The sequence below is a fragment of the Coptis chinensis genome, chromosome 9 (genome assembly GCF_015680905.1).
Source record: "Coptis chinensis isolate HL-2020 chromosome 9, ASM1568090v1, whole genome shotgun sequence".
NCBI classification, from domain to species: domain Eukaryota; kingdom Viridiplantae; phylum Streptophyta; class Magnoliopsida; order Ranunculales; family Ranunculaceae; genus Coptis; species Coptis chinensis.
The window spans coordinates 63,485,212-63,496,369 of NC_141464.1; the positions used below are offsets into that span (position 1 = coordinate 63,485,212).

Here is an 11,158-nt window from a genome sequence, read left to right on the forward strand (position 1 = left end):
AATTGAGTGGCAACCCTGGGCCGAGTCCTTCATCTTTCAGACCCCTTATGCGGATATTCCAGATGTTCCAGAGAACAGTGAGTACCGTAGACTATCATATATGTGTCATAGAGCAAGGTTTCTTTCTCAGCGGCGAATGATACTTATAGGGTCAGCCACTGCATGGTACCTTGGGGAAATGTTGGCAAGTATCCGAGAGATTGTTATACCTTACCCACCACCTATGGATATGATGATGACCCTCGATATTCTTCCCGCCGTTCTTTCACACTATAGAGCAAACCCAAATGAGTTAGACGATCGCTTTCAGTTTTACGGGCGATTATGACTTATATTGGAAGAGGGTTGGTCGAGGTCTCTTGCTAGGTGCGTTATGCGGGGCACCAATTTTGAAGGGTTACTCGGAGCATTGAGGCCCGACATTCATTTCCCGTGAGGAGTGGAGTTGCCCAGTCCATTCGCGTGGTGTTTCATGATATTCGGATGCCGCAAAGAACTCCCACAGATATTTGATGATGATGACCTTTGGCATTGGAGCATGATTACTTCTCGGGGGCAAGATATGAGAATACCTATTCTACCGTAGATGCCGCAGATGGTAGCAGATTTGTCGCAAGATCTGAAAGCGATTAGCCGAGGTTAGTATGATTTGAATTTATTTATGATTTGTTATTATTAGTATTCACTATAACCCCTAACTTGCATTTGTTTTGTTAAACAGGATGAAGTAAGGTCGAGCTCCTTAACTACAGACTCTCGGTTATGCCATCGCGTGAGTCCTTCATGGAGTCCTCTCGTCAGAAGTTTTGAGTGCTTACAAGAAGAACGTGAATCGAACTTTGCCTTGAGACGTGTGCAAGAGTTGGAGAATGCTAGAAGTGGAGTACCTCAAGCTCAAGCTCAACCAGAGAGGCGACAACGACGTAGGGGGGGAGAGCTCTTCGACCGAGCCCTCTCGTAGGGGAGGAGGTCTCGATAGATATTTTTGTAGTTTGTAATAACCGTGCCATTACTTGTCTTATGGCGTTTGGGATTGTTGTTTGTAATGAATTTTTTGATTAGCAGGGTTTTTCTTTGATGATTTTTGGATATGAATATGTCATTAAACAAAGGAGGTTATGTCCAATTTTTTTAGAAATTATAAGTTAGTTTTTTACCGAAGTTTCGCGGTGTTAGACTTGGGTGTTGTTCATGATTGTTGTTTGTCTTATTTATTATTTTCAAAGTATATTAGCAGGTTTTTATATGAATATGTCAATAAAACAAATGAGGTTATGGCCAAAAAAAAAAATTAAAATTTATAAGTTCAGATGTTTCCAAAAATGGAACATTCGTTTTCATTCGCTTCACATTCGCTTCACTCGTTTCATATTTGTTTCACTCATTTCCTCGTTTTTGTTGAAACAGAAAATTTTTAGTTTGGAATATCACTCATTTTGCACAAGGTGAAGTTAAATGAGGAGGTTCGACAGAATAGTGTATGGGGATGCCGAGGGCGGAATGTAACATCCCGTCGGGTTTTACCGAGACGGAATGTAACATCCCGCCCTGGTTTTTAAGCCCTCCTCCCCCGCACATTTTACTATTCCAAATAATGCAATTTTATGGAGGAATTATTGAGGGTACATTTGGATAGACATTTGGATACAATGTGTTGTCACTTTGAGAGTGAACAAAAATCTAATAAAATGTGTTGTCAATTGGTAAGTGGACCAAAATCGGAATTATTGAGGGTACATTTGGATAGACATTTAGATACAATGATGTTGTCACTTGGAGAGTGAACAAAAATCTAATAAAATGTGTTGTCAATTGGTAAGTGGACCAAAATCGAAGTATCACATGTGACCTTATCATATGTGACCTTACCTTTCATATTTCGCTTTTACTCTTCTTTCTTTTAGATCAAACAAACAAAAGCCCATCTTCTTCCCCACAACCAAGCTAAAAATAGGAAAAATGTCTAGAGAAGAAAGAATTGCATATAACCAAAGGTTATGGGGAGGATCTAGTAGTAATAGTTCGCCTTACGGTTTCACCGGTCGCCTTTTTCGGTACTTTCTACCAAGATGACTACATGGAAAGAGTAAGAGATGAGCATAATGATATGATGAGGCTAAGGAGGAGGAGGAGGTTGCAGTTATTATCCATCTTTGGGGCATTAATGACTCAAGCAGCCATTGAAATTGAAGATGTGGATACGGATAAACGCGCGGATCCTGTGAAGCGGAGAGAGTACACGTTTAGAGATGGTGGTGATTTCAAGAAACAAAAGATAATGAGGGATTACTTCACAACACCTTGTAGGTGGCCTCCTCATAAGTTTAGGCGAAGGTACAGGATGACAAGAGAGCTTTTTATGTATATGTTGCATAATTGTTGCATCATTCTACGATTACTTTAAAGACAAGGTGGATGGATTGGGTCGGCAAGCAATTTCGGGTTACAAAAGTGGACTAAAACCGTAGTTCTTTCCGATTCAACGGATGAGTATTTACAAATTGGAGATTCTACAAGCAAATGTATCTATGAAGCGTTGGTGCAAGGCAATTATCCGCGGCGTTTGAGGAAGAGTACTTGAGACGACCAAGTGAGGCGCATTAATCGCTAGGATATTAGCTGAAAATGCGCAAGGGTTTTCCAGAATGCTTGGATCAATCGATCAGTATGCACCGGGTGTGGAAGAATTGCCCAAGTGGATGGGCCGGAACACATGTAGGGTACAAGAAGGAACCAACTTTGATACTTGAAGCCGCCGCGCAGACAAACATTGTTGGATCCGCATTGCTTCTTCGCCTACCAGTTCGAGATAATGACATTAACGTGTTTCATCGTTCTCATGTTTTGAATCATTAGAGCAAGGTGAGAGCTCTCTGGCTGTTGCATTTAATGTGAATGGTAATGACTATGATATGGGATATTATCTTGCTGATGGTATTTACCCAAAATGGGGCACATTTGTTCAAGCCATTCGTTATCCAAGAAATAAGCATGAAAAGATCTTTACTCAACGTCAAGAAGCTGCAAGAAAGGATGTTGAAAGGACGTTTGGAGTTTTGCAGCACGATGGCATATTGTTAAGGCTTCGCTTGGCGTTGTCATAGTGTTGTTGTTCTTGGAGATATAATGAAGGCATGCATTATAATGCATAATATGATTGTTGAGAATGAACGTGAAAGTGGAGTTTGGAATTGGAAAGGTCAGAGGAAAGAAACAATACCTGCGCTCTTTCAGGAAGATGATGGTTTTCATTTTGTCTATCAGATGATTGAAGCAAGAAATAAGATCAGAAATGAAGTTACACATACTAATCTTCAAAAGGACTTAGTTGAACATGTTTTAATTGGACCGCATTGAAGAAAAAAGCAGATCCGGTACCAATTTATGATCCAAATTGGTCGGATCCGATGAGGGAGAAGGAGGCTTAAATTTAAAATGGAAATGAAAATGTATTTCCTATGTATTTCCTAACGTGAACTATTAAGTTCCAACGTATTTCCTATGTATTTCCTAATGTATTTCCTATGTATTTCCTATGTAGTTCCTAATGTATTTCCTATGTAGTTCCTAATGTATTTCCTATGTAGTTCCTATGTATTTCCTAATGTATTTCCTATGTATTTCCTAATGTATTTCCTATGTAGTTCCAATTTCCTATGTATTTTCTAATGTATTTCCTATGTAGTTCCAACGTATTTAATCAGTTGTATTTTAATGAACTATATTACAATGTATTTTAATTTTATTGGTAATTGTATTTCTATGAAAATAATTATATTGGAGTAACATACATAGTGCATTAATTAAAAAAAAAAACAGTTAGATAAAAATACATAGTTCATTAATTAAAAATACAATGAAATTAAAATACATAGTGCATTAATTAAAAAGATTTGAAATTAAAATACATAGTGCATTAATTAAAATACATAGTGCTTTAATTAAAATAAAATACTAGATAATTAAAATACATAAATTTTAGTTAGAGCTAGAACCACCTCTAGCCCTTCCCCATTCAAAGACGATTTCAGCTTGTTGTTGCCTCGATTATAAAAGCGGTATCGGGATGGAGGACACTTGTATCGGTCGCTAAAAAATCTTTAGCTTCATATTGCATCTTTTGAAGCCGATTTTTTTCCAATTGAACCTGATTTTTTTCTGCTTGAATCCGATTTTTTTCTTCTCTTGCCATCACAGTTCTTTGACCATATGCAAGTTCCCTTTCCCTAAGTTCTAAGCATTTTTGTGTTTCATTTGCATCCTGTGAAAATGTATCCTCTAAACGTGTAAAGTAACCCTCCAACATACCAATTGATTTTTCTTGGTTCCTTTTGGACTTGGCTTTCTTCGATCCAAGAGGACGCTCCATTTCTTTTGGACGCTCTATTTCTTGAGAACCCTCCAATTCAACTCCACCAATACTTGGTGAATTAGAAGTTGAATCTTCACCATCATTTTTGCGACCTTTTCCCTTTGTGGGGCGGCTTGACCTTGCCTCAAAAACGTTACTCCACTTTGGATTATCCTTGAGTATAACGTAACAATGATCAAGTGAAAAAGCCGATTTTTCTTGTAGTTGGTATGCGTCATCCTTGCCTCGGACAACTAAAAAATGGTGGTAATTAGACTAAAATAATCACTAGGACTAAGATAATTAAACTGCAATAATAATTAGACTAAGATAATAATTAGACTAAGACTAAAATGAAAATAATAAATACACTAAGATAATTAGGCTAAGACGGAAATAATTAGACTAAGACTAAGATAATTAATAAATTCCAAATTGACAACGTTGTAATTACCCGGCTTTGTATTGTTGTACCACTTGCATGTCGAGCCTCCACCGATTCACAATTGCAACAAATTTGTTCATCATTTTGAAATATATTTCCACCTTCCGCTAATTGAATCGAGACCTATTCACCCACGTGCTTGATTGAACTTCTTTTGTTACACGATTCCAAAATCCTTTTGCATTTTGGAAAGCACCAACAATAGAGTCTTCACTAATTTTTATCCAAGCAAGACATAGAGCTTGATCATCGGACATGCTAAAGTGAGCTCGCTTTTGCTTTGAGTGCTACCACTTGCTTGAGATGCTTGAGTTGATGCCATTTGATATTTGGTTTTTTAAGAACTGATTTTAAAGAAGAAGAAATATGAAGTTCGATTGTTGGAAGTGTGAGTTGAAATGAAACAAATGTTGTATATATACCAAAGTTTTTATTTTGACCGCTTTTTGACCGTTCGACTTTTTGACCGTTGGTAAACTAGCCGTTAGGACTCGGGACGGGATGTTGGATTCCGCCCGGTGATTTTTGTAATCCGACGAATCCAACATCCCGTCCGGTTAACAAGTCGTTGAAAACTTCGGTGGAAGGTTTCACCTCGTTTTGAACTGGGGAAAATTATCACCTTCATTATCACCCTGCATTGCACAGCAGTTTTGGACCCAAGTAGGTGATAGTTTTCACTACCCCCTCTCTATCACCTGCATTGCAAATGCTCTTATAATGTAGTTTTAACTACTTCTTTAAGAAATGGGGAGGAGGAGAAATTTGACAAACTATTTGATGAACTCTCCCACAAAGGTTTAGAACCAAATTTAGTTACTTATAATCTTAGGATTAATTGGCTTTTTAAGAAGAAAGACTGTGATAGGGGTAAGGAAATTCTCCAAGAGATGCTTGCCAAGGGGTTTAAACTGAATATCAACAATTATAATGATGTTATTGATGGGTTTTGTAAGATTTGAAACCTCCAAAACTGTGTGGTGAGTGGACTGGAGGTGGAGGTGAATATAATGGGGGTGGATGGACTGGAGGTGGATGGGAATATACTGGGGGCGGAGATTGCAAAATGGGAAAAATTTGAATGAGGGGATTTTACAAATTTGAATGTTAAAAATGGGGAGTTTTTTTTTTTTTTTTTAATAAATTTGACTTAAGGACAAATTTGTTAATATACAAAATACCAACGTCTATTACAAATAAAATTGACGGAGCGGGGAATCACTAATGATTTAAAAAAATGAGGGATTTCAACAAAAGAGAGTACACAATTTAGGGAATTAAATAAAAAAAGCCCCTTTAAAAAAAAAAAAAAAAAAACCTACATTTTTATCCAAGGTTGCACCAGAACAACTCCACTTTTAGCATTCAAATTCAACAACTTTTCAAACATAACTTTCGAACTTTTTGGGGATGTAGCCGTCTCTTACGACAACTTGGAATATAGTACTTTACTAATACGTGGACATTTTGTTTTTTTAATAATCAAGTGGACATGATTTATTCTTTTTCCTAGAAAAGAATATTTTAGTCAGAGCTCTTTAATACATTCCAGTTAGTGCAGTTGTAATCTCTCCTCATTCTCATCTTCTTCCAATTCATCTCAAACCTGTAAACAGGAAGTTATTCTAAGAGACTAAGATGAGCTGTAGTTCCACGACACAAATATCTGTTTTTGTTTCATTCTTGTTCTTATTTTCTTGCACTATATATCTAACATCTCATGCAGCTGATACACTTTCACGAGGCGAAATCATTAGAGATGGACAAACCATACTTTCACAATCAGAAAACTTTGCTTTGGGTTTTTTCAGTCCTGGAAACTCGACAAATCGCTATGTAGGAATATGGTATAACAGAATCTCTATACAAACAGTAGTTTGGGTGGCAAACAGAGAAAACCCGATAAGGAATTCATCTGGAAGTATAACTATTGGAACTGATGGAAACTTAGTAGTCTCAGATGGTACTGGAAACTTTGTATGGTCGACGAGCATTTCAGTTGCGTCGAACAACTCTTCTGCTGTTCTTGTGGATTCAGGAAATCTTCTTCTATTTAACGACGATGTCCGTAATCCTGACAAGGCCTTATGGCAAAGTTTTGAAGCTCCAAGTGATACTTATTTACCTGGAATGAGAGTTGGTTTGAATCCTCGAAACAATGAGACTCATAGATTTACGTCATGGAAATCAGAAAACGATCCTTCTACTGGAAACTTTTCATTGGGTGTTGATCCTGAAGGAGTAGCACAGATAGTGATATTTGAGAATTTAAGAAGGCGTTGGAGAAGCGGGTTATGGAATAGACAGATATTTATAGGTATTCCTAATATGATGTCTCAAAGCCTTTATGGATTTCAGGTTTCAGATGAAGGAGGAAGAATGTATATCACTTACTCTGTGCATAGTAGCTCTGAAATCTTGCGGTTTAGAATAAGATGGGACGGAACAGAACAGCAGCTGCGGTGGGACGAGGGGAGAAATGAGTGGGTAGAATTCTGGGCTCAGCCTACAAGAGTTTGTGAGTTTTATAACAGATGTGGGGCTTTTGGAAGCTGTAGTGAGTCGACTTCATCAATTTGTACTTGCATTCGAGGGTTCGAGTCAAGGTCCAGGAGTGAATGGGACAGTGGAAATTGGTCAGGTGGGTGTGTGAGAAGAACAGAATTAGAGTGTAATAGAAATGTTAGCAGTAATGGGGGTGGGAGACCAGATCGGTTTTTGGAATTAGATAGAGTTAAATTACCAGATTTTTCTGTTTCGAGGTCAGTTGATAATAGGAACCACTGCAGAGATAATTGTTTGAGTAATTGTTCATGTAACGCTTATGCATATGAAAGTGGTATTGGGTGTTTGACATGGAGTGGGAATTTGGTGGATATTCAGAATTTTCCTCAAGGAGGGAGTACAATTTTTATCCGTCTTGCCGAATCTGAACTACGTAAGCTCAACATTTCAATTTTATCTAAGCATCTGCATAGTTGTTTAATGTTCTTTCTTTCTTGTTTTAGATTACATTTTGGCATTGTTTACCGGTTTGATGCACGAAAAGCTTAACCTTACATGACTCAAACTTGAATGCACTTACAGTAATTAGTTTATTGCATTACTAAATACGGTTAAGGGCATGATATATTCGTTTACCATCATATTGGCTATTGAGAATCGATTCCCAACTCTGTCAATGATTGTTTTAATTTCTTTGCTTATCATATATTTTCTTCTGTACTTCTTTTGTAAATTTAGCGAGGAACCTCTAACCTTTTCAATTTATTCTCATATGTAGGTGAGAGTAAGAAAAGAGTGATTTTGATTATTGTTCTGGTTGTTGTACTTGGAACATTATCTCTATGCATATCAGCTTACATATTTTGGAGATGCAGAGCAAAATTGCCTGGTAACTTAAGTTCATCTTTTATTATTGTGCACAATTGTTTTTCTTTTCTGTGTTTACTAAGCTATTAGTCATTTGTACTCTCCAGATTTGTGTAGAGATAAAATCGAAGAACCAGTCATAGTAGATGAGACCAAAAGTGGAGAATTTTGGAAAGAATTCTCCACACAACATGATACAGAAGGACACCAAGGAAATGGACCTGAGTTGCCAATGCATAGTTTACAAGATATAGAAATTGCAACACATAACTTTTCCCCTGCAAACAGACTTGGCGAAGGAGGTTTTGGTCCTGTTTACAAGGTAATTTATAAATTACAATGTGTTAATCGATGAGTATGATTGATATAGAATTGCCAGATTTCTCATTATATCTTAATTATGTAGGGTACACTACCATGTGGAAAGGAAGTAGCTGTGAAGAGACTCTCAAGGAAGTCAGGACAAGGCTTAGAGGAATTCAAAAATGAGATCATACTAATTGCCAAACTGCAACATAGAAATCTAGTTAGGCTTTTGGGTTATTGCATTGAAGGGGAAGAGAAGATTTTGGTATATGAGTACTTGCCTAACAAGAGCTTGGACGCATTTATTTTTGGTTCGTCCTCCTCCTACATTTGAATCTCAGTGTTCTTGATCAAATTTTTACTAGTGTTCTTCTTTTTGTTGTAAATTCATTGATAATTTTCTTTTGCATTTTTTGATGAATTTATTCAGCTAATCCGCAAGAACGACTAGACTGGGGCAGACGGTTCAACATAATTGAAGGAATCGCACGAGGGCTTCTCTATCTTCACCGAGATTCAAGGTTAAGAATTATACATCGTGATCTAAAAGCGAGCAACATCTTATTGGATGAAGAGATGAACCCAAAAATCTCAGACTTTGGCATGGCAAAGATCTTTGGCGGAAATGATAACCAAGGAAATACAAACAGAGTAGTCGGGACATAGTAAGTGTCAACAATAATTCATATACAGAACAATACATACATTCATGCATATTTGAATATCTGAGATACAGATGGGCCGATCTGTTCATTCATGTTAATATATATTTACATTTGGATGCTACTATTTCTCATTCTTATGTCCTTCAATGTTCTTGTAGTGGCTATATGGCTCCAGAATATGCAATGGAAGGGTTATTTTCTGTGAAATCGGATGTCTATAGTTTTGGAGTATTACTACTAGAGATTGTTAGTGGCAAGAAGAACCAGTATCGTCATCCTGAGTATTCTATGAACCTTATCGGATATGTAAGTTTGAATGGTTTCTATTTTCATCACAGTGGGGGCATACCTTATTTAACATACATATTAATATGGGAAATGATAACTGATAGGTGGTGATTTGATTTTGTTTCAGGCCTGGAATCTTTGGCGTGAGAAAAGACCATTGGAGTTTTTAGATCCATCAATAAGAGATTCGTGTTCTCCATCCACTGTATTGAGATGCATACATGTGGGATTGTTGTGTGTACAGGATTCAGCTATGGATAGACCAATAATGTCCACTGTTGTTCTAATGTTGGAAAGTGACTCTGCAATTGTCCCTATGCCAAGACAGCCCACATTTACCATGGGAAGGAATCTGACGGAAATGGAGTTAAGTTTAGATAGTTCTGAAGTTATAATATCTAGAAATAATATGACAAATACAATGGTTGTAGGAAGATAGAAATCCTATATCACAATACTTTACTTCAATTCCTTTGTAATTAACAATTTGTTGTGTTTTAATCTACCAAAAAAGTTTTCAGAGTGTAAAGTGAGAAAGACTACTAATTCATTTTGTGTAAAGTACTACTATTTTAAAGGAATGATACTTTTTTGTGCTTAATATTTCTTGTATGTCATTTCAATATTCACATTTAACTGTAGCTTAGGACTAAGGCAGGAACCTGGAACCCAGCTCCCAGTTTAAAAGGTTTCTCATATGGGACTAATCGAAGATGTGGTTTGAGTTAGAGTGCGCATTGTTCTTATGTTTTGTTAGTCTAGAATATGAAACTTTCTTCTAAAAAGTCTCCTAGCTGCCAACTTTGAAAACCTATTCATAGGGAAATGAAAGATGCACTTCCAAGAACAGAGATGAACAACAGATATGGCTGAGGCAGCCTAAAGACCAAGTCATTCCTAAGGAATTATGTAGCAACATGCATAATGGATTTTTTCGGTTAATATGTTGTCGAGTGCTTTAATTCACGAGTTTAAGACTTTAAGGGTTCGAGAAACAGAAGTAGTGGATTTTTATGCATTACTATGAAGACTACGATAAAGTGGGGGACTCGCATCATCCATAACATTTGCGCCTTCCGTGAGATCCATTTTCTGCCACTACAGATGCCCATTTAGTGTTGTTGTGTTCAGAGGTCGTCTAGATTCAATCACCGAAACAAGAATTTAGCCTCTACCCAAAAGGCGCGAGTTCAAATAAAACGAGTATGTATATGTCAACTGAGAAGCTTCTGGCTTAATTAGTAAAAGGACAGATAGGGGCACCATTCTAGTTTTGCATTCTAGATAAAGTGGATAGTACATAGACTGCAAAAAACTTGAGTTGCTAGAAGATTAAATTTTCTACCAAACATGGAGATTACTTGCAAACAGAACAAAACACAACAATTACGAAGTCAACAATGAACAACCTATTTTACGAAGTGAAACACTCCCAGAGTGCGAGCATACTTATACAAAGATTTTGGTTTTAGTGATACACTCCCAGAGTGCGAGCATACTTATACAAAGATTTTGGTTTTAGTGATAAAAGGACACCTACTCAAAAGCCCACTTATTCTCTTCCACAAACTTATCCTCCTCTGCAGGGTCCACATCACATGTAATGTAATGTTGAACATCTTTCGGATCTGTTGAGGTGTCTTCCCCATCATCATTTTGCCAACCGTTCCAGCAGATAACTCATACAACTGTTTGAACTGCAACTCGTTAGTTGCCAGGATAAGTGCGAAA

At 37.1% G+C, this 11,158-nt stretch overlaps 1 protein-coding gene across 1 annotated transcript; it reads left to right on the forward strand.

The window, feature by feature from the left end:
• The first annotated feature begins 6,331 nt into the window (after window positions 1–6,331).
• Window positions 6,332–10,028, forward strand: LOC147477282 (G-type lectin S-receptor-like serine/threonine-protein kinase B120). The gene is made up of 7 exons (XM_086585797.1): window positions 6,332–7,734; window positions 8,080–8,190; window positions 8,276–8,490; window positions 8,575–8,785; window positions 8,905–9,139; window positions 9,298–9,445; window positions 9,555–10,028. Exons 1-7 carry the CDS (start codon window positions 6,435–6,437, stop codon window positions 9,864–9,866), a joined length of 2,532 nt encoding a protein of 843 aa, XP_086441923.1. The 5' UTR covers window positions 6,332–6,434; the 3' UTR covers window positions 9,867–10,028.
• Window positions 10,029–11,158: the final 1,130 nt, after the last annotated feature.

Excerpts from the sequence above, each read along its gene's own strand:
- LOC147477282 (XM_086585797.1), top strand. The coding sequence starts at position 6,435 with ATGAGCTGTAGTTCCACGACACAAATATCTGTTTTTGTTTCATTCTTG. Across the intron at positions 9,140-9,297 it reads AACAGAGTAGTCGGGACATA|TGGCTATATGGCTCCAGAAT; the intron begins GTAAGTGTCAAC and ends ATGTTCTTGTAG. Across the intron at positions 9,446-9,554 it reads CTATGAACCTTATCGGATAT|GCCTGGAATCTTTGGCGTGA; the intron begins GTAAGTTTGAAT and ends ATTTTGTTTCAG.